General features: G+C 33.7%; 1 protein-coding gene and 1 pseudogene across 2 annotated transcripts in view; both read right to left on the minus strand.

Annotated features, from left to right (window-relative positions):
* LOC129875976 (isoflavone reductase homolog) overlaps positions 1-6,619 on the minus strand; it is a 42,276-nt gene extending 35,657 nt beyond the window's left edge. For both annotated transcript variants that reach the window (XR_008763264.1, XM_055951242.1), the window contains exons 1-5: positions 6,380-6,619; positions 5,948-6,082; positions 5,226-5,463; positions 4,827-5,030; positions 4,521-4,718 (exon numbers count right to left, since the gene is read on the minus strand). Coding sequence is in view for 1 of the 2 variants with exons in the window: in XM_055951242.1 (XP_055807217.1) it covers positions 4,552-4,718; positions 4,827-5,030; positions 5,226-5,463; positions 5,948-6,082; positions 6,380-6,562 (927 nt within the window). In the remaining variant the exon portion in view is untranslated. The remainder of the gene's footprint in view (positions 1-4,520; positions 4,719-4,826; positions 5,031-5,225; positions 5,464-5,947; positions 6,083-6,379) is intronic.
* A 587-nt stretch (positions 6,620-7,206) lies between these two features.
* Positions 7,207-25,012, minus strand: part of LOC129875674 (isoflavone reductase homolog) — a 32,930-nt pseudogene continuing 15,124 nt past the window's right edge.

Genomic DNA, 25,012 nt, shown 5'->3' on the forward strand with positions numbered 1-25,012 from the left:
TGGATGTTCAGTTTGAGTCCAGGCGCATTCCATCCTATGCTTCTGTAGGTTAGACAGAGGATGAGATTCCAGGTATCAATCGTATTTGTGTTAAATTATCTCTAAGACCTTCCTTGCATGTAGTGCTTAGGTGTTAGGGTCTTTGTACCCACCGTTGATTACTTAGCTTGTTAGATTCATCTTGTGATTTTGGTAATTATTTTACTTGGACTTATAAGAGTGTGCTTATTTAGCCTGACTACTTGCCTATTATTTGTTATGACGGCTTTGCTTGAAACTATGTGTATGTGTTTATCTCCCCTAGGTGATTTCTTTTAGTAGTGGATTATGTTGGTGTTACTGTATGTGGTAGTAGTGGTAGAGTTATACCTTGTAGATGTTGAGCTTAGTTGATTTATCTGGAGGATTCATGTTTAGCCATTCTAGAGTTTTCTTGAGTTGGCCTTTTTTCCCCTTCCTAGCTTGCCCCTTCTAGTGTGCTTAGCTAGTGTGAGGTTGCATCCTCGAGAGGGGTGTGTAAATAGTTGTGGTCCTTGTGGTCTACTGTGGATTTCGTTCATTGATTCTTTCTTGTTTCGATTTCATATTCTTAGTTCCTAAGGTGGCAAAGTTAAGGTTGGCCCTTCAGATTTGACTGGGTTATCTCTTCATGGAAAGTTTGATGGTTAAATTATTGGGTCAGCTGGTTGTGTCATATGGTGTCAGATGGCTATGTTTGAGTTGGGAAGGTTGGAATTAGAATTGCCCTTGGTTTATTCTAAGTATGGTGATGTTTTAGCTTGAAGCGTCATATAAAGAGTATTCTATTGGGTCCATGGAAATGGTAGTCTTCTTATACTTGTGACCGACCAACAATTAGCGATAAAGGGGTGCATGTGAAGTGAGAGCGTTCCTATTAATGAGCACTTGTGACTTATGGACTTTTAGGTGGTTAATCACTATGTCTCAAAAATTTCAGTCCCAGGCTTGTTTTACTTTACAACCAGAACTACCTTCAATCTCAGTGATTTCGAGTTATTCTTTGGTTCTTTTGGTAAACTACGGTGGGTGTGTCGATGGTTCAAAGAGTCAGATTATTGATTAGGGTCCTCTATTGGGATGTGCTTTGACTAATTCAGACTTTGTCTTCCAGGGGCGAATGAAATTTCACTTAGAAAGCTCAGCCTTAGGATGGAGTCAAATTAATTCGTGGGATCATCTATTGATTTCTTGTTAAGGGTGCGAGGTTTGTATGTGTCATTTTGGTTAGCTAGTAGTGGTGTGCCTTGCCATGGTGCAGCTTCATTTGAGACGCTTTTGGTGGGTTGATATACTTACTTGCTGCCTTCCATCTTAGCTTTTCTTGAGTTTGAGTGGTTAGCTCAGACTTGCGCTGGCGGGTTGGCTTATAGTATTTGTGATGGTTCGGTTCTATTGGGTCACTTTTGGCAGGTTTAATATTCTAATAAATTGATTATTGGGTCGATTTTTCCCCTGGATTGGTGGATTACTCAAATTTGCACTCATGGAGTGGTATATGGACTCATGGCCTTAATTCGATTGCTTTGGGGGTAGATTCGCATATTGGTTCAGTTTTCTAGAAGTTTCGTTAGCAGCAAAGCGACATTGGAGCTGTGTCAGTGCGATATTTCTACTCGAGGATTTGGTTTACCTTTGGAGTAGCCTTTTCAGTTTTGAAAGATATACTTAAGACAAAAGTTATTGATTTTGGGAGTCATTGGATTTGAACATTGGGTTTGTGCCCTGGGCTGAGCTATTTATTTTGAGTTTTTTCCACTCATCGATGTTCAGGTGGTGCGTGCATTTCCCTCATGATTATTTGGGCAATGTACAGATGATGCTGAGAATTGTTGCTGTGGTTTAGGATGGGAAGAATACCTGTGATGACTAAAGAGTGTTGATTTTGTAGTATAAAGTAAAGAATTTGACTTAGGAGTTATTTAGCATCTTCTCTTGCCTGTCGGTCTCCTAATTCTGAGGTATCTATATGGTTTTGGTTTATCTCGGGTTAGTCTATTGCACTCAGTTGAGTTTGTTCTTGTTGAGTAGAAGCCAATATCAAAAGAGAGTAATTGAAAGTTGGTTTGAGTTATGAAGAAGAAAAGTGAATCTGAGAGTTTTCTCTTAGCTTGAGTTTTGGGTTGGCGTTGCTCGACCCGAGAAGGTACCTGTAAGTATGGTGGAGCTTGTGGGCCTAGCTTCCTAATCTTTTTGAGCCCTTGGGTTCCTTTCTATCCTTTGAATTTTGAGGACAAAAGTCCTTTTAGTAGTAGATACTATAATGACCCTCAAGGTCATTTTCATCTGTTTCCAATCTATTTAGTGTTTAAAGCCTTCCTATAGCAACCCCAAGTCATTTATGACTTGCTGGCACTGACAGTTTGGCCGCCTGGTCATTCGTTTGAGTTTTGTGCTCAATTCCCTATTTTGGAGCTCTTAGAGTTTGAACGGTTGACTTCGGTCAAAACTCTAGGAAAATGACCTTAGAATGAAATTCTGATGATTTCATCAGCTTCAGAATGACCAAATTAGGCTAGTAAAATGGTTGACATGAGTATCGAGGCCATCAGTGCGAGTTTAAGGCCATTTAGCGCTTTGGTCATTGAAATTTGGCCTAAGGTTGACTTTGGTCAACATTTTTTGTAAACGCACTCAGATTGAAATTTCGTCAATGCAGTTAGCTCTGAAATGTTGAGTTATGTCTAAAATGAACATTCGTTTGTGTCTCGAGGCTTCTGGTCTCATTTCTAGCCTCCTCGTAGAATTGATAAAAATTATGGTTGGGTGTGGGACACACATTTTTTCGAGACGACCTCGAATGGAAATTTCAACTGCATTGTTAAATCCGTACCGTTGAATTTGGTGGGGTAGAGTCCGTTTGTGCGCACGGGATTCCAAAAGAATCTCGAGCACCCTGTTAGAGACTTAGCCTTTTTCAAAACATAGATGGTATGGCTGAGTTTGGTGATGCCGCTAAGGCAACCAGAACATTGGTAAAGCGATGGCTGGCCCTAGGCAGTTGTCTCTTAAGCGACATGGCCTTCGCTAAAGTGACCTGTCGCTTTAGTAACATGGTTTTCGCTTTAGCGAAGCCCGCCTTTTGGTGAGGTTCGCTTAAGCGACCTTTGGGTTTGCTTTTGCGACACCAAAAGGTCAATTTAAGACCCATTTTCAGCATTTTCCTTCAAACATCAAAATGCAATTTCTTGAGAGTGGGAGCTCCGATTGAGGCTATTTCAAGTCTTGGATATTGGTGGTGTTCTTGGTTACGTGTGAGAGTGTTTTGGGAGCTTCGTAAAGCATTGTAGTGAGGTAATTTCTTGCCCAAAGGGGCTGCCCAAGCTTAGTCAGGGCTTTAATGGTAAAATTAATTGTTGGGCTGTTTTCTCTCGTTTTGAGTATCGATTGGTGCCCCATTTTGGGTTGCAAGCTTAATAATGCATATAGAACCTTTTCAAGGAGTCATGTTTAGGATTCTCATTGCAGGTCCCACAATCTCTTTTTTGAGTGTCAAAGCGTTCGTATTGACGAGGTGATCAAATTTTGATAGTATAGAGGCATTTGGAGTCATTTTTGAATCGAAAAGCTACCGAAAAGTGGATTTGGAGGGCGCGTGTTCGGCTTCGATATAGGCTATTGTCTCCTTTCTTTTGATTGAGCTTCATGAGGTATTGTTTAATATAAATTACTTGTGGTTTAGATTGTATGTGGAGAGTTAGGTTTGATTCCTAAATTCTTGGTTCCTTGTCCTGGTGTGAGCCTTAGGCTAGGTTGCCTTTATGAGACTCCCAGTCTAGTGGGTAAGATTATTGATTATGCCTTAGTTTAACCTTGATTAACCCATTTTAGGTAACTTGATTGATGTTTATGGTGGTTGGCGGATTTATGCCTCAGAATTGGATTTGAGTTGATCCTTAGTTGTTGTAACCTTGTTGGCGAGAGTTTATGAGACTTAGTGTTCTTTATTATTGTAGAACACTTATGTTGGAGCAGTCTGATTTGCTGCACGATTCTTCTCTCCTTACATCTCTTTGAGAGATTCGAGCATATCATAAGAATTTTCCATGGATTGATGCTGATGTTGCAAGACATTCTCCATTGAGGCAGGAATGTAGCATCTTGCCATCTCATTAGCCTTGACCCACTTGTCATAGGCCTTGATATCATCCTCAGTAGTTTCTACCGGTTTACTGGAACATTCTTTAACCAACACATACTTATAACCCTTAGAAGTAAGAACAATGTCCAAGTGTCGTTTTCAGTCCACATAGTTAAGACCTTCCAGTTTATGTTGGTTAAAGATAGAGGAAAGGTGATTTAAGTAAGACATAGTTTAGATATTGAAAAACAGATCATTAGGCATGTAATCTTTAAAAAAAAAAAAGGGGGGGGGGGGGGCATGCATTTTCATACTAAAATACCAAAGACTAAACTGAGGATATAAAGTATAGAAATATCTCAAATGGTTTACATCTGAAAACAACTAATGTAACATCTTTGAAACGCAGGAAGCCCCTTACCTTATGCTTAATAGGAAGGAACTCTAAAGATTCACACATATTGGTGGAGAATCTCATCTACCGGGGTATATTTAACATCAGGATAAACCTCTGATGCCTCTACTCCAAATGATGGGTCAATTTCAAAATTAGTGTGGTCACCCTTCACAAAAGCAGTGTGAGAGATCGATAATACCACATTCAATGGAAACGAGGCTTCTGCAAGAAATACATTTACATTGAGACAACTTAAGATTATGTTGACTGATAAAATATCACTTAAATGATCTAATTGAAGTGAAGATCAAGAGCACAAGGCCCCTTTACCTTGTATGTTCTTGAGAACTTGTTCCTCTGGTGCATATATTCTTTCAAGGTTCTCTCCAGTTTTCTTCTCCCACAAAGATACCAACTCGTTTAAAGTAATTATATTGTGTGGAGGCATGATGTAGAGGATTTTGTTAAGTGTTTTGGGATCATCCACAGCCTTTATGGTATAGGTACCAATGTCTTCTTCCTTGTTAAAAACAGCTGTAGTTACAAAAGGAGTTCAACGACTATAGGAAGATGTGTCTTTCAGCTACTACTAGATGATTGACAGATGTTTCACTCATTGAGCAAAGAATTATCCAATTAGTGGGAAATTTAATTACGCTTTCAAGGAAATATGTACTTTACAGGAGCGTGTTTTTTCATATGAAAAATTTGTTCCAAATCTGATATTACCTTTAGTACTTCCATCTCCTAAGATGACAACTTTGTCTTTGGGAGGACCTGCAGCTCCAGGCTGTGCCAAATTTGGAAGGAAATAACCAGCAAAAAAGAAGTTGGCCACATAAGTGAAGGATATTCCTTCAGCCTCAACAGCGCGGCGAATTTGAGCTTTAGTATTAAATGCTGTTTTAGCAGGCTCAACAGCATGGACACGATCTACATCGGTCCCAAATTCAGAGGGAAAGAATCTCTGAAAGCAAGAGGCATCCAGAAGAAGTTATTTCGCTAATGCAACCAAAATATACTGAATCAGTTGCAGAAGATAGAACCTTCGATGTATCTGAAAGGATCCCACAAGCAACAATATTTATCAAACAGTAAATAAAGCTCATAATTAGTCATATTACTCATATTTACACAGATTGAAAGGGAGTGAAAGGGGAAAAAAGAAAAGAAAAGAACACATTCTGCCTCAATTAAATTCCTATACACTTCAAAAGATCCAGAATTTTCACAGCAAAGGCTAACAGATCCCTGAAATAAGCAATTCCAAGCACCATTCAGGAAAGACCAAATGACAAACAAAAGAACCAGAATTAATAGTATGTGGGCTGGCTTGAGACGAAGGCAATGAGTGCAGTAAAACAAAACAAGCGATACAGGAAAAAGCCAACCTCACCTCCTGTTATCTCAAATTTTACATAAAAAAAAGAAGTTGAAACAAATTGATATACCTTGACATTGCCAGCTTCCTTGATAGCAGCAATGATCTTGACCTGATCAGCTAAAAGGGCATGACCTACAGTAGAAATCACAACATCCACTTGCTTTATTGCCTTCACCAAACTCTCATGATCATATAAATCTCCCTGCATTTAACCACCAATTATTACCAACTCAATTATCATCCTCCCAAAATCACAATGAAAAAAAACAACAGAAAAATGTTTTACCATAGGTCCATAACAAATCATCATTATAAATCAGAAAAATTGTCATAAAATTCCGGAAAATTCAACTTGACAGAATTTTCAGAAATTTGAAGAAAAAAAAAACATGCAAGCACTTTTCACATTTTTACTCCAAATTAATTACAAAAATTCAAATACAACTCCAAAAAAAAATGTCTGAATTGAATTGAGAAAAGGAAAAAAAATTGTACATACATGGAGAAAGGTGACACCGAAACTCTTGAAAGTATCGATGAGTTTGGTTTTGATAGGATTGGAAAGAGTGGATTCTCTAACCATGACAAATGTGTGGTGACCAGCTTTAGCACTAGCTTCGACGATGAACTTTCCGATGTAGCCAGTACCTCCGATGAACAGAATCTTACTTTTTCCGGCCATTGATTTCTAAACTGGGAAAATGCTTTGATGAGATAGTGAGGAGGAATTTTGTTATTGGTAACGGCCAAAATGGCACGCTTTTATAATTGCTACTAGTCATTAGAAGACAGAAATATTAGGGACTTAGATTACGAAAATGCCCTCTTACTTTGAATGAATTACATAAATGTATGTAGTCTTCTTGTTGGGGAGTTCATGAATCTGTCCAAGTTCAGATGTAAAATGATTCATCCGGCAATTACATTTTGGGCTTAATACATTGCAAACTTGCAAGTAAACTTTATCTAGACATTCAAATAAGTAAAAAGCGTGTATATACTCTTTAACTGTGATATTTTGAATTGATATATTCTCGTTATAAAATTGACTCATATATACATTTATTGTTACACAAATAACTCATATATATCATTTTCTTCTAACGTATGTAAAAAAATTATTTTAAATTTATTTTTTTATTAAAAAAATAATACTTATAGGGGTATATTTGATCCTTCTCACACATAATTTATTTTTTTGACTTTTTTGATTCAACAATTAATTTGAATTTATTATTTTGATGGTCAAATTTATTTTTATCACTAATTTTATTGTAAAATTTATTATATATGCACCAAATTTTTTTTATAGATACAAAAACTAAATTACAATATAGCAAAAAAAATAATTACAATATACCCGCAAAAATATAATTTTAATTTTTTTTCTCTTTTTTCCATTCACACTCCAAATGATGGGTCAATTCCAAAATTAGTGTTGCCACCCTTCACAAAAACAGTGTAATAGATGGATAATCCCATATTCAATGGAAACGAGGCTTCTGCAAGAAATACACACAAGAAGTTACGTCCTATGGAAAATACTTGACTATCTCTTATTGTGTCTTAACTTATGTGATGCCAGAATGAATGTGGTAAACTTTACCTAAATCCCATAATGGAAAAGTCTAATTACTATGCATTCCTCATTGTACCAAAATTATCCGATTTCCCTTTTTTTTTCAATTTTTCTGATACATTAGTGATGTATTTGATACATCAATTTATCTGTAGAATAATTAATGAAGATCATCTATTTATGGATAGTATCTTAATATAAGGTATGATTGATTCCTTAAATCAATTACTGATCTAATTAATGAGATTAATTTGGTTAAAAAAATAACGGTTGTGTACATGAAGATTTAAGCCAAAAAATAGAGCATAAATTCGAACCAAATTCGATTTCAATTTTTTTTTTATTTTTTCTGATACATAAGTTATGTATCTCATAAATCAACTTTAGATGTAGAATACTTAATGCATATCAGCTATTTATGGTTAGTATCTTAATGTAAGTTATGATTGGTTATTTAATTGAATCACTGATCTAATTAATGAGATTAATTTGTTAAAAAAAACAATTGTTATATTCATGAAGACTCAAATCAAAAAACAGAGCATCATCTCGAATGGAAAAAATAGAGCATCAATTCAAACCGAAGTCGATTTCAATTATTTTTTCAGTTTTGCTGATACATAAGTTATGTATCTGATATATCAACTTTAACTATAGAATAGTTAATGCACATCAGCTATTTATGGATAGTAGATTGAGATAAGGTATGATTAGCTCTTTATATCAATTACTGATATAATTAATGAGATTAATTGGTTAAAGAAGGCGACAGTTATGTACATGAATTTTGAAGCCAAAAATCAGAGCATCGACTTCAAGAAAAACAACAGAGCATCAATTCAAAACAAACTTCGCGTTTCATCAATTAATCGATATGAATATCCCGATACTACTGAGACATTCTCGAGTTTGGCAATCCGATTTTAGTTATGAACAATACAAAAGTGATGAAATCGTTGTCGGTGACAATGTATCTTACTCAAATCTAAAAGCAGCAGTCGCTGCTAAATTGAGTGTGGATGAATTAGAGAAAAATATTAAAATTCGATACATAATTGAAGGTAACTCGTCGCCAATATATATTCGTAATGATATGGGTGTTAATCTTTAGATAGAGTTGAAGAAGAAAGAGCCTGATTTCGTAAATTATCCATGTGCATATCAAGCTCTGATATAAGAAGATGTGAGATAAAATCATTCGATAGTACATCTGGAGCAATCGTTTGTGCCGAATCAAATGCGAATGAGTCCCAAATTTTTAGTTTAGAAGAATTTGGTAATGTTGCAAATTGTTATATAGCAGAATTGGATTTGACGAACTATATAGCTGATACAAATGGTGCGGAAGTGAAGGAGAATCAATTTTATAAGGACAAAGCAACTCTAGTTGACGTAATGGCCAAATACAAAATCAATAATAAATTTAATTTCAAGGTTAAAAGATCCGACAGTAAAAGGTATGCGCATATTCTGCATTTGAAAATTTTGGTTTTGGATATTATCAAACAGTATGTATCAGATACATATGAATGTGTGTATCTGATACATGCTTAAAATTTTTTTTTCCTGTCATGATACATCAAAACTCTATTTCTGTAACTCAGTTAAAAAATGATGATAGTTATACTGTTAAAAAATATTGCTGTCAGTATGTATCAGATTCATATGACTCTGTGTATCTGATGCATGTTTGTTTTTTGTTCATGATACATACTAAGAAGCATGTATCAAGTATATGCATTGACACACTTCCTATCAGAATGTCACTTTGTTTGGTGATATTACATATGAAAAAATATTGGTATGATACATGTCATTTTTTTTATAAAAATGTAGTTATGTGTTAGTATGCTTTTCAGACGGCTATTGTTGGAGAATGAAAGCTTCATGTTGGAAAAAATCCAATATATTCAAAGTTAGATATTTCAATAGTGAACATTCATGTGCAGTGAGAGATATGATTTTCAACAAAGTTCATGCTACAAAGGCTTTTGTTAGTGCATTCACAACACCTAAATTGGTTAATCATAAGAGAATTCTCACCCCTAATGATATACTATAGGATATTAAATCAGCGTATGGAATTGATATTACCTATCAACAGGCATGGCGTTCAAAAGAGCATGCTTTGGAGATGTTAAGGGGAAAACCTGCTGATGGATATAGCCAGCTGCCTGTATACATATATATGCTAAAAACCGCATATCCAAATTCGTACATAAGTATGCACAAGTCATCAACTGATGAGTTCATGTATTTGTTCATAGCGTTAAGGCCCTTGATGAGGGGGTTTCAATTTTGTCGACCAGTAGTTGTTGTTAACGGTGCGCATCTTGATGGACCTTATAAAGGGACGGTTGTATCAGCTAGCATACTTGATGGGGCTGGTATTACTTTCTGATACTGTTGCTTATTGAATAACAGTGTGTCGTCTCATTTATCACGTTTGTTGTGAATCTGATGAATTCTAATAACCATTGTATCGCTATTATTAATTTTTTAGGTTGCATATTGACGTTGGAGTATGGTGTTGTTGATACAAAAAATGATGCATCATGGACGTGGTTTTTTTAGAATTTTAAGAATGCATTTGGTGAGAGGGACAATATGTGCGTTGTATCAGATAGGAACGAAAGCATAATCAAGAGTGTAAGCATGGTATTTCCAATGTTCCTCATTTTGCATGCATATGGCATATATGGAAAAATGTGTGTACTAAATACAGAAGGAGCAAAGCTGTACTAAGTGACATCTTCTATTCAATGGCCAAGGCATACCGAAAAGATGAAGTCGATAAATTAATGGCCAAAGTTGAAAGAATCGATCAACGGGTGGCACAATATTTAAAAAATGCAGGATACAAAAAGTGGTCAAGGGTTCATGCCACTGTCAACAGGGGTAGAATGATGACTTCTAACATCACAGAATGTATCAATAGATGTCTTGTTGGAGTACGAGAGCTGTCTATAATTGACTTTTTGGAGCAAACGAGAGTGTTATTTGGTGCCTGGAACTACAAAAATAGGGAAATAACACCTTATACAAAACATACTTTGGGTAAAAAATTCGAAGATATCCTAGTTTCAAACACGATCAAGTGTTCGAGAATGAAGGTACACGACAGTTATTTTTAAGTAGATAAGTACTTGATACATAGTTATTTGATACATTAGTTAGGTATAACCTTTGCTAATTATATACTGATACATCAGTTTTGTTATTGATACATCAGCTGTGATACATATGTGTGAAGTTTATTTCCTGTAGGTTTTTGATACATCAGTTATGTATAAACTGTGCTAATTAAACACTGATACATAATTTCTGATACATCATATGTGTGAAGTTTGTTTCATGCAGTTTTTTGATACATTAGTTAGGTATAACCTGTGCTAATTAAATACTAAAACATCAGTTCTGATACATCAGTTCTGTAATTGATACATACTTTCTGATACATATATGTGAAATTTATTTCCTGCTGGTTGTTGATTCATCAGCTATGTATACCATGTGCTAATTAACTAATGAAACATCAATTATGATACATAAGTTCTACAGTTGATACATAAGTTCTGATACATATATGTGAAGTTTATTTCCTTCAGGTTGTAGATTAATTAGTTATGCATAACATGTTCTAAATATATACTGATACATCCGTATAGATACATTATTTGTGTAGATGATACATAAGTACTAATAGATATATGTGAAGTTTATTTATTGCAGTTTGTTGCTTAATCATTTAGGTATAGCCTGTGCTAATTATACACTGATATATCAATTCGGATACATCAAATGTGTAGTTGATACATAAGTACTGATACATATATGTGAAACTTGATTTCTGCAGTTTGTTGCATCATCATTCAGGTATATCCTATGATGATTATATACTAAAACATCTGTTTTGATATATCAGATCTGTATTTGATACATGAGTTTTGATACATATATGTGAAGTTTATTTTCTGCAGTTTGTTGCTTTATCAGTTATGTATATCCTGTGATAATTATTATCCTTTTACATCATTTCTGATACATAGTTGTGTATATTATACATAAGTACTGATACATATATTTGAAATTTAATTCCTGCAGGTTGTTGCTTCATCAGACTATCTTTATTCTGTTTACGAATTAGGTATAAGATACATTGTGTGTCTAAAAAGAAAAACATGCAATTGTGGTAGATTTCAACTAGACGAGATACCATGTCCACATGCAATTGCAGTGTTGAAGAGCAAGAACATTACTGACCTGCACCCATACTGTTCTGATTACTACAAGCCAGAGGCGTTGGCAAATACTTATGAATTACCAATGGTTTCAATGTCAGATAAGAAAGACTGGTCTGCTCCAAAGGAAATTTTGGAAGAATTTGTCTTGCCACCAATATACAAAAGGATGTCAGGAAGACCAAAGAAAGGGAGAAAAAAGTTTGCTAGTGAGAAGATAACAAGTAGCATAAATTCTTATGGACGTTGTGGCCACGAAGGCCACAACAAAAAGGCTTGTAATTTCATTCCTAAATAGATATGATATTTGTGGTATTCCGATATACATTCTATTTGAATCATATAATTACATCTATTTTTATATTTTATATTTGAGTTTGACACATGACATAAACATACAAATCTTTTTCAGTTGATATGTATCAATATTAGTACATTCGATTCTGATACATTAAATATAATGTATTGGGATACTTAAATCAGCAGTTACATTTAAAATATTTACAATTGGTGAAAAACAAAATTATACATTCTATTGCTACAATTTATTTTTTAAAAAAATAAACGACGTCCATCGGTTCTCCTTGACTAGGAAAAATGAAATCTCACATGGGTTTTTTTGGATCGTTATTTTCCAAACATAAATATTCTTGTCTTTTCGACAACCATAATTCCACAAGAGTTGTGGGTGATACATAAGATCTTGTTTGATATAGGTTGTAGATATACCATATGCAGTAAATTTTGATACATGTGAATCTGATACATAAGCAAGATGTATAATAAGCATTAAATCTTGAGACATGAAATTCTTATACAAAAAATAAATATATCGAAATCACTAAATGTTGAGAAATGAGAATCTGATACATGTGTATGATGTATCAGAATCAATAAATCTTGATGCATGAAAATTTCATACACAGACAATATGTATCAAAATTCGCAAAATGTGACACTTATGAATATGATACTTGATACAAGTTTGATACAGTAGAATATGATACATAAACTTTGATTTTATATTCGAGTTTGACACCTGATAAAAACATACAAATCTTTTCAATTGATATATGGAAAGATTATAACATTTCAGTTGCTTACTGATTCTGATACATTACAGTTAATGTATCAGATACATTAAAAGTAGAAGATACATTTAAAATATTTACTATCACAAAAAAAAACTATTGGACATCAATCAATTCTCCTTGGCTTGGAGAGATATCTCTCCTAGGTTTTTTTGGATCGTCGTTATCGCTAACATAACCATCCATGGCCTTCTGACAACCATATCTCCACAAGAGTACGGCATATCTTGAACGGAAGAATTCAGCGTTTAGTCCAGTATTTGAAATAAAAATTCCATCACTAAGATATTCAGTAAAAATGGCCAGGAAAACTCCACAATCCCTGCAAAGAAAGGAATACACAAGTTTAAAAAAAGTAAAATTGACATATTAATTATTTAGGTATACATAATTGTTAATACTCACAAGCTGTCACTTCCTTGTTGTGCAATTCCTTCAACGTATTCAACTACAAATGGGTGATGTGGTTCAAGCATGTTTTCGGTTGATTTTTCCTTGTATGAATCAAGCGACGACCAATCAGTACGTTCATTGTTGTCAAAGAAACCACTGTTTTGCAGGTATGTTGGTAGCATTGCTGCTATCTTTTGAATCTCTTGGAAAGGATTTCTACTTCTTCGTCTAGGCGATGAATCATACACACGTATCAACCTCTTTTTCAACATAACTACCGCAAGAACCTAATGAAAATCCCTATCGCAGTTTACTGGAATGTATACCTCATCTACCAAATGCCAGGGCAACCCGGCTGGTATTGAGAAACCTCTTATTATGTTCTTCACAGATCTCTCGTGATGAGCTATAATAGTGGCCCTTGCCATATCTTCTTGGGTAGAAATGTCAGGTGGAATGTGATAGTAGTGTGTGTGTGCATATTCGATGTAAATTTTGAAAATGCAGTTTATCGTTGTGTATTGATACTGATTGCTCAACTGCATCTTCGATTTCTTCCGAAGGTAGTAAAATATTACATCGATGCGCTGCACATTTTAAGAAAGTATTAGTTATATAACAACAAACATCATGTATCAGATTATGTATGTATCAGATACATTAATCTGTATGTATCAGATAGTAAGTATGACTTGTATTATATTTTTTATGATGAAATTTTTACCTCATCATTCCAGCATCTGTTCGGGTGTGACATTAGGTAGAACCAGTTCTTATCTTTAGGAAATGCCACTACAAAGTTTATTTTTTCAAAGCCGAATAAAGAGCACTTAGATCTGTAATGATCCTCCTTTAGTTTCATGAATGGAAGCTTGTAGTTAAATAACATAACAAATATAATACACAACTTGTATGGATATAAGTTGTATATATCATACTTACTTGTTGCCTGCGATTTTAGTAGTCCTTTATCTATCCATTGAGAGTAGTCTGTGAAAAGCTCGGATGGGGGATGATAGCATATACCAAAACCTTTAAAAGGGTGTGTCTGATGCATAATAGATGACAATTTTTCCTTACCTTTTTCACTTGACCCAAAGTTTGAAAGATACGGCAATTGTAAGATCTTCAAAGAAATCCTTCTTCTTCGAAATGGTGTCTTCGTATCGTCAGATAATACATTGGGTTTTGATGGAAGAGTGGTTGGTAGCTGGCTATCGCGTAATAGACATTCATCCTGAACTACTTGCTCATGACTAACAACGGTCAATGGCATGGCTAGTAATGGAAGTCTGTATATTAGAGCATCTATCACATCCAGAGTTTCAGTCGAAAACGGTGTTGAAGTATTGGATTCCGATGTGCTTGGTTTGATTTTTTCTTTTTCAATCTCCTCAACTTGCTCTTCTACTTTGTCAATTTTATCAACAGCTATTCTTCCATCTTTCTTTGTAGTGTTCTACATGTAATGTATAACATCATTACAAAACTTATTAATGTTGACTTTATCTCAATAATGTATCTGATACGTTACCTGTAATGTATCTGATACGTTACCTGTAATGTATCAGAATCAGTAATGAGCTGATCAGTATCTGCTCTTTGTGGTTCCATTTGGTGTGCTGATACATCCATCAATTGTGGTGTAAAAATTAATGTTTCCAATTCCTACAAATGTTAAAAAAAAACAATTACTTAATAAAAAACTGTTGATATCATACATTACCTTACTTAAATTTTATACTGATACATTATTTTTAATTTATCTGATGACATATGCTGATCAAATAATTCTACATCATCTGCTACAATGTTTTGCTCTGATACATCATCCACCTTTTGTATCTTGATGGATGGTTCATCTTCCTGGAAATATAATAATATTTACTTATGATATGTATGTACTAAATGTCTAGATATCTATATATTTAAAGAGGTTGAGCTTATACAATATATATATAGCACCAGATTGGTCATCAATTTGTTTCTGATACATTACCTTTAATGTATCAAAAGAAACATGCTGATCAAATGATTCTGGAACATCTGATGAAATGTTTTGTTCTGATATATTGTCCACCTGTTTTATCATAGTGGATGGTTCAGGTCCCTGAAAACATAATAACATTTACATATGATACATGACAATGAAATTTATCCAGAAGTTTAAAAGCATAAATATCAAATATTACATGATGTATGTACCTTAATATCTTCCTGGACATTAGATTGGTCATTTGCTTGGGGTGGGTCAAATTAATTTGCAAAATTATGCACCTCCAATCCAGTAGGTGATTGTTGTTGTTCAACCACATGGAATGTTTGATCAAAATCATATGTTTTAAGTTGAGATGATGTGCCAGTCATTCGGTTCGCTATACTATCGATGGCTTTCAAAAGATCAATATGATTTGAATCAATTTTATTCTCCAAACTCTTAAACTTTCAGTCAATCTTGATACAGGTATATGAAAAATCAGAATGTATCACCTAATTAAAAATATATTGTATGTGATACATCTTAAATTAATAACTTACGTATTTCTTTAGAGACTTCTTTATGGACTTCTTCAATGCTTTGAATTGCATATGAACAATTTGATCCGAATGACCAAAAGATTCACCTCCTACCACTGAATTCGCCGCTGGTACATTGTTAGGAGAAACAGGCTTTTTTGATTCATTTGGTGGTATGAAATCCTTATGCATGTTGGCTGTTTCTACTTGAATTAGATCTTTAGTAGGAAAAGTCTTCATTCTTTTGAAAGGAGGTGGAGAATATGTATCAGCGACATGACTGGATATTTTTAATAATTCTGTGGGTGGTGTTGTTGAAAAGTCCTCAAATCCGGGGACTTCATGAGGTTTTCTGAAATTGACCTTGGTAGCTGATGTTGAAGCTTCAGGTTTCTGTTGACTGCCATGAATGACAATAGATTCCATTTCATGTTGATATTGGACAATGTTGGAGCATCGATACTGCAAAAAAGATTGATTGCTTGTCAGAAAACAAGTGAATAATTGATACATGATAATTCTGATACATAAACATGATGTATCAGAAATATTAATCCTTGATACATGAGAAACTGATAGAAAAACAACATTATCTGAAGTAGTAGAATCTGATACATAAATGCAGATGTATCATGGGATGTAATTCTTGATACATTATAATTTGATACATAAGATAGAGTTTTCATGAGCTGTAAATACTGATAAATGAGTTTCTGCTACATACAATTATATGTATCAGAAAGGTTATAGCTTGATACATTTCCATTTGATACATAAAGTAGATGTACCAGATACATTATATCTTGATACATTTATAACTTGATACATAAATATAGCAGCTGATACATCTACTTTATGAATCAAATTATATTGTATCAAGGTCATGAATGTATAATGTATCTTAGATGTTATGTATAATGAATCAATGCATAAACGAATAATCGTCAATGCATGTACCTCACTGAAGATGGTAGACATGAAGGTCTCAAATTTTGGCTTCACGGCAACAACACGCCAGTTAAGAATTCTGGGAATTTTATTACCCACTCTTACAACAATTTCAGAGGGCACTTGAGATGCACATTCATATATCCATGCATTCAGATCGTATGACATGCCGCCTAGACGATACATTTATTTGGCATTTGAAAACTCCTACCTCATTCCTTTTATCAATTTGGAAAATGCTATTCCCCCATGGGTATTGCTCATACCTACCATCTTAAAATCATCAACAGATATAGGTGCATCAGCTAGTTTAGAAAAAACAAAAGTGTGGATGATGTAGAGAATGGCCATCTGAACAGCGTCTTCATTTGTTTTCCATCCTCCAACCAGAAAACGCTCAACGAAACGAGCTTTGTTGACCCATTTTTTGCACCAGGAAAATATAAAGACAATAATCTACTTGTTGGGTCATCAGAGTATCGAAAGTCATTGATATTACCGGTACATCACAAAACAGTAATGATAGCAAAATCATTTATTGTAAATCATAGTATATTACCCTGCACGTGACGAATGTGCAATTCTTCTTTATTTTTTTTGCTCTACCTCAAGAAGTAAGAGGAATTTGATGATTTGCCCTTGAAAATTGCAGTTTGGCATATCTAAGTAGTGACCAAATATGAATTGCCTAAATAACTTTATACCTTCTTCACCTATTGATGATTCAAAATCATCAAGAAAATTAGCCATATATGTCGTGTCGAATCTCAATTGGTGGGACGGAATCTTCTTGATGATGTATTTCATTCCCTGCATTGACATGAAAATGATTAAATACAACTTCAACTTTATACATAAATACGATGTATCATATGCATTAAAATATCTGATACATGAGATTCTGATACATACAGAAGATGTATCAGAAGCAGTAAGGCTTTATAAATTATAATCTGATACATAAATGTAGATGTATCAGAATCATTAAAACTTGATACAATAGAAATTGACACTTAAACACGATGTATCAAAAATAGTAAATCTCCAAAAAAATTGCATTTAAAAAAAGACACTATGTATCAGAAGAGATAGCGCTTGATACATGATAAGCTGATACATAAACGATATGTATCAGAATCAAAAAACCTTCACAAAATTTTCATTAAAAAAACCTTAATTGAACCCATACCTTTGGGAGATTAGGACGTGTTGTAACCCCTTCAATCTTGTTGTCTATTTCTTTGAGTGCATGTTACTGTAGCTTTCGACTTCAATTTCTCACGTAGCTTATCCATCACTGCTGGATCATTATGATATTTGAATCTAACCTCGTCGTAACCTTCCTAAGACGAATCAGAACCAGGTGAAATAAGAATTCCTTAATTTTTATTGGATTGTTTGAGACCATGAACAGATTTCATATGTATCATTGAAGGTATGAGATACAAAAATAGGAAGATTTACAAAAGAAAGCAAATGATAATAATTTTAGAAGATTTTTCAAAGATTTACAGAAGAAATCAAATGATACAAATTTTAGGAGAAATCAGATTGAATGAGGATGAAGTGAAATTCCATATAAGGAAAGATTAAATTATACCTTAGTTAGATCCTTGAAATTGAGTAACAGATGTACTCATAAATTCAAAATCTCAAAAACAGTTGAAGAGGAGCGAATTAAGGCGAGCAAATTAGGGCGAGGATGTAGGAGAAGGCGTGATGTATTAGTGAGGGAGAGAGAGTTAAAGGAAAAAGAGGGATTTTGGAATTTTTTTGGTGTAATAGGGAATAAAAGTAAATATAGCATCAGAATATGTGTAAAAGGGTAATTTACCCATGAATGTTTTAACACATTTAAAATATATTTTTGGATAATCCCATATTCAATGGAACCGAGACTTCTGCAAGAAATACATATTGGGGGAGGAAGCACCACAACTAAAGTTTGATATGACAATTAATATAAAAATAAATTGGATACGAGAATTTTACGTGAAAACTCCTCTAACTGATAGAGGGGAAAAACCACGGGGTAGAAGAATCTCACTATTAAATATGGAGTACACTGCTCTCAAATACAAGGAGAAAACAACAATTAACACTTCTCTCTTGTAAAAGGAACAACTACTAAAGAGGACACTCAAGACTACAATATTTATCTCGGTGTATAACTCTCTTTGTATTCTTACTCTCTCTTTGTGGGATGATCTAAATGAGGGCATTAGGCCCTCTATTTATAGGAGGATGAAAATGCGTTAATTTTTGTACGCATTTTTCCTGTCAAAATGCGTTAAGTTTTGTATGCGTTGATTTTTCTGTACAACCCCGTAAGAGTATCCCATATTTCCTTCTCCGTCCGCTTTTTCGCCACACTAGACAACACTTGATCAGCTAGTGCCTAGTGTAGATCAGCAACTGTGTTGCTGTCTATGTCGTTCCACTTGCTGTCATCAACAAAGTCTGTGGGCCTACCTTCAATTGCAGCTAAGCAATTGTCCTTTCTCAATATCGCTTTTATTTTTATTTTCCACAATGAGAAATTAGTCCCATTGAATTTTTCAACGTCAAGCTTTGTTATATTCGACATTGTTATTTGCTTCACACCCTTTTAGATCGTTTCTGAATATTTTTGCGAACAATCATGACAAACTGTACCGTCACTGAAATTTACTATTCATGTAAATAGTACTATTTACCGAATTTACTATTTACGAAAATTTACTATTCATGAATAGTAACTTCGCATAAAACAGACAGAATAACCGAGGGCTCTGATACCACTGTTGGGGGAAGGAAGCACCACAACTAAAGTTTGATTTGATAATTAATATGAAAATAAATTGGACACGAGAATTTTACGTGGAAACCCCTCTAACTGATAGAGGGGAAAAACCACGGGGTAGAAGGATCTCACTATTAAATATGGAGTACACTGCTCTCAAATACAAGGAGAAAACAACAATTAACACTTCTTTCTTGTAAAAGGAACAACTACTAAAGAGGACACTCAAAACTACAATATTTATCTCGGTGTATAACTCTCTTTGTATTCTTACTCCCTCTTTCTTGGATGATATAAATGAGAGCACTAGGCCCTCTATTTATAGGAGGATGAAAACATGTTAATTTTTGTACGCGTTTTTCATGTCAATTTTTTCCTGTCAAAATGCGTTAAATTTTGTACGCGTTGATTTTTCTGTACGCGTTTTGCTGCTACTTTTTCCTGCCCTTTTTGACTTCCTATTCTGCAGCCTTTCTTGACTTTTTGCAATACAATTACATTGAGACAACTTAAGTTTATGTTGGCTTATAAAATATCACTAAGATGATCTAAGGAAAGAATGAATGTTTTACCTTGTATGTTCTTGAGAACTTGTTCCTCTGGTACATATATCCTTTCAACTTTCTTTCCAGTTTTCTTCTCCAACTAGGATACCACACCTCATTTAATGTAATTTTATTGTGTGGATGCTTGATATAGAGGATTTTGTTAAGCGTTTTTGGATCATCCACAGCCTTTATGGTACTATAAGTACCAATGTCTTCTCCTTTATTAAAAACAGCTGTAGATACGTAAGGAGTTTGTACGAAAATGTGTCTTTCAACTACTACTAGCTGATTCACTCATGAAACAAAAAATAATTCAATGAATGTGAAATCTTATAAGTTGAGTTCAACCGCGAAATTTAAATGAAATCCGAGTTTACCTTTAGTATTGCCATCTCCTAAGATGATAACTTTGTCTTTTGGGAGGACCTGCAGCTCCAGGTTGTGCCAAATTTGGAAGAAAAAAAATCAGCACAAAAGAAGTTGGCAACATAAGTGAATGGCATTCCTTCAGCTTCAACGGCGCGACCAATTTGAACTTTAGTATTAAATATTGTTGTTTTAGCAGGCTCAACAACATGGAGACGATCTACATCGTTCCCAAATTCAGATGGAAAGAATCTCTGAAAGCAAGAGGCATTAAGAAGAAGTTGTTTTGCTAATTCAGTCAATATATACTGAATCAATTACAGAAGATAAAACTTTCCATGTATCTGAAAGACAGAATCCTGCAACAATACTTATCAAACAATAAATGGATCAAAGAATGAAAAACTCATAACTAGTCATAGGGGTGTCATATAATATGTAGGGGTGTATCGGTCTGTTCAGTTCGGTTTTAAATATTATCAGTTCGGTTTATCGATTTTCGGTTTTTAAATACGCTAAATCAATAACTAAACCAATAAGATATTTGTTATCAGTTTTCGGTCTATTGGTTTTTGATGTTTAACGGTTCGATTTTCGGTTTAACCAATAAGAAAATACTTTTAAAATAAATATACGATTTGTGAAGCCGCAGTCGTGACAACTTACAACTTTCAAACCCTTGCCGCTGAATTTAAAGCGGCAAAATCTAAACGGTAAATACTAAATACTAAATAGTATGATATATTGATTAACTTATTATATATTTTTATTAATATTTTTTGTTTGATATTTGTGCATGAGTAAAAAAACGAAAAATTAAATTAGTAGACTATTTTAGTCTTAATGAGTTATTGGTTTACCCAATAACCAATATTATAAAACCAATACCGAATCGATAACCCAATGATTATTTTATATAAAATCATTAAATAACCGTTAACCCAATAACTTAATAGCAATAAACCGATAACACTTTTTTGAGTTTGATTTATCGATCGATTCGATTTTTACACGCCCATGGCCGAAAAATTGATGGTCAGCTCAACTCACCCAAAATTATATGAATTGGACACAAGATATTTTTGTATTAGACTGATTTTTAGTACGTCCAACATAACTCGTTTTAGCCTAGTATTACTTTAATTTGGATTTAGTACTTGAAATTTACTTTGGCTTTTTCTATGTATCCACTTTTCTTGTACCAGTATCTATAATTTAGATGGTGTACAATTTTCACTTGTATTAGATTAACACATTTGGCAAATAGTGCAAACAATAATCATAATTTAATTATATAATAATTTTTTATTACTTTCCAACAACGACATACAATAATATATGTAGTAAAATTCCATAAATGAATTTTGGAGAAGATAGAAAATATATAAATTTTATCACTATCTCATAGAGGTAGAGTTTATATCACTTTCAAAAAGCTTTAAAAATAAAAAGAAATTTTGAATGAAATAAACTTAGAGGGTATTTAGATTGACTTTTTAAAAATAGTTTATAAGCTAAAAATTAAAATCATAAGTTGGTCATATTCAACTTTTAACTTTTAGTTTATTTTTATACTTTTTTTCCCTAAAAGCAAGCGATTAAAAATATTTTTCTTTTATCAATCTCAAACACCAAAAAAAAAAAGAAAAGACAATATACTAATAACAAGAATATTAGTGATCTGAAAATATAATGGGGTGTATTTTTAAGCTCTTTCCGATAGAAGAAGGTATATTTGGACATTTTCTTGTGTATACAAGTTCTCATATTCGTCATATTGCTTTGTTGAAAATGATATCGTACAAAATTGAGTAAAGATGATTACTTAAATACCCATCTACGAGAAGCGAAACACATTCTTTTTAATTATTGTTCAAGATTCACTAAAAAAAAATGGATCAAGTTGGATGGATCATGACCTATTTATTTTTTAGCCCATTTCAGTTTGGGTAAGTTTTGGATTAATTGTTAATTATTTATTTATTAACTCAGTTTATAATAAGGAAAAATTACTTAACTACACATACTTTTGATCATATTTTCTTATTTTTTCTACCGTTTCAAAAAATACAAAAGTCCTTTCTTTTTCTCTCATCATTTCCTTTTCCGGATACATCAATTCAAAATATCATATTCATGATTTTTCTTCCTTTTTTCACGCCACAAATCTCTTCATAGTCACATCTATTAGTCTATTTTTGAGTTTCAAATCTTTTCTCTTTCCAATTAATGATTTCAAGTTATTCAAGAGGTAGATATCTTTCCATTACTTCAGTTTTTTAATTATATATTTTTTTAATTTTTTCATCTTAAAAAATTCCCGATACATATGAAGGAATTGAATGTCCATTTTTGTTGTTCATCTTTTCATGATATATATAGGTTCACATTTTTAATGTATCTTATTGGTTTTATTTCTTAAATCAATGTATAATACCTTCGTTTCGACATTATGATACAGTACATTTGAATGTATTTTCGAGATGGATAGATTTATCATGATACATTACTATTTATGTATCTTGTTTGAATTGGTAGGTACTGTATTTCTACTAGATACATTAAATAGGTAATTATTGCCCATAAAATGTTTCATTTGAGATAGATATATTATTGTGTGGTAGTCTCTAGGTATTAGATACATTTATTATAAATTTAAATTTATATATTATGTCCAGAACTCATATGTATCATAAAAAGATAAATGACAAACAATCAAAAAAGAAATAAAATCAATCAATTGTTCTATCAATGTTGTGTCATATTCATAACTATAAATATGATACAAACTGACATTGTTATAAAAATATTAGTGTTTATATATCAATAATTATATTTGATAATGTAACACACCCTAAAATGTTGTATGTGGTATTTCAATTTTCGAACAAAATGATAATGCTTCTATATTTTGGGCATAATTTTTCATAATATAGTCCATATTATGTGATTTAAATTTCTAAATAACTCCAATATCATTAACTACAACTTTCACAGGGGGTGTTACACCCCACACTCTCAAGCTTGGAATGTCTTCTTAAGTTCCTTAGACATTATCATGTGAGCCGGATAAGCTACGACACTATCAAACGACTTTAAGGAAGGGAGAATGTGATACCCCATAGTAGGGAAGGTTGGAAATAGAGTCATAAGAATTCGAAAGGAATTGGAGGCCAAGTAATGAGTCATAGGACTCGATGTACCTATGTAAGCTACTAACTTAGAAGTCTTACATACTTGAGCTACTTGAGGACATACCAAGCTTACGTAGCATGGATTACATAGACTCTTAAAATAAGATGAGATTACGAATCCACAAGAAAGAGAAAAAAAAGACACGTGGCAGCCAATGAGGGAGTGACACATGGAAGCACCTCAAGCAAGCAGGTGACCCACCTGCTTGGGGTCAAGTAAGTGACCCACCTTCTTAGGGAGGTGGTCCCCATTGCCATGTGGCAGCCCCTCCTTCAATGCATGGATACGGTGGCCCAATAGGGGCTGGACACATGTCCCCCTTAGGGGCTGACACATGTCACCTCTTGGGACCACATATATGTATGTATACTATGACTTTAACTTCAGCTTATATCCAAAATCAGCAACAACAAAGTCAAGAACAAACCCTAGTTTAAGAGAGAAAAAGAGGGCGGCCAAAGGGAGAAAATAAGATAAGTCCCAATTTTACTCTGTAAATTAATTATCTATAGTATACCACGATGATATGGAGGTATTATAAGTATAAAATCATGGCTTGGTATAGCCAAAACAGACAGCAAGCTGTCCACACAGTTTCAACGCGATTAAAGGTTTTTGAAGTACAATTTTGGCTAGTTTTAGCCAATTTTGGGAAAGGTAAGGTATTCCCTTCTAATTTAAAATTTATGGGGTTGTTATGTAGTGTATTATATACCTTTTATACTTCTGAAAGTATAAATAAAGTCGTGGTAATGCTCGATGATAGAAACAATCGAAATTGAAGTCGTCATAGTTAAATTGTAGTCGAAATAAGGCGTTTTGTGTGTGGAGACTGCTGCTGGTTGTTGGTGTGTGTTGAAGGACCTAAATATGTCCTAAAAGAGGTGTGGGAGATTCTGGTTGTAGCCACACGACCTCCCTGCTTCATACGGTTAAAGGTTTTGCAAAATAGAAACTAGAAACCCTATTTTGAATATCGTAATTTCAAGCGAGTCATTCAGAGGTTGTAATGTATAATGTTGCCATGTTTTATATATATATGAGCTGATGGTTATGTTGTTGGTTGGCTGTAGATGAGGCGATCGGAATAAAGAATAACCCGTAAGAGATATGTAGAGCTACTCTTCTTTTGTTTTGGCATTTCTTAGGTATAGGTTATGAAGATTTGTATATGAAAGGCGGAGATAATTCCACTCATGAAACTCTAAATGTAATTCATAAACTGTATTAACTTTGTGATGTTAAGACTCCTGTAGTAGTTGAGTTATTGTCTTTCCAGGCTGCTAGATCATGAACAGTAGTACATATAAAGTCTGTCTGTTCTTTCTTTTGAAATGTCTTAAGTATAAATGTAATGGCATATGATAAGAGGTGGAGGTAGTTCTAGTTATAAGATCCGGGTATAACTTATGACTTCTATTCATTACTTGATATTGGAATGCTTAAGTAGTTGAACTACTACCCTCGAGTCT

This window comes from Solanum dulcamara, chromosome 12 (genome assembly GCF_947179165.1).
Source record: "Solanum dulcamara chromosome 12, daSolDulc1.2, whole genome shotgun sequence".
NCBI lineage: Eukaryota > Viridiplantae > Streptophyta > Magnoliopsida > Solanales > Solanaceae > Solanum > Solanum dulcamara.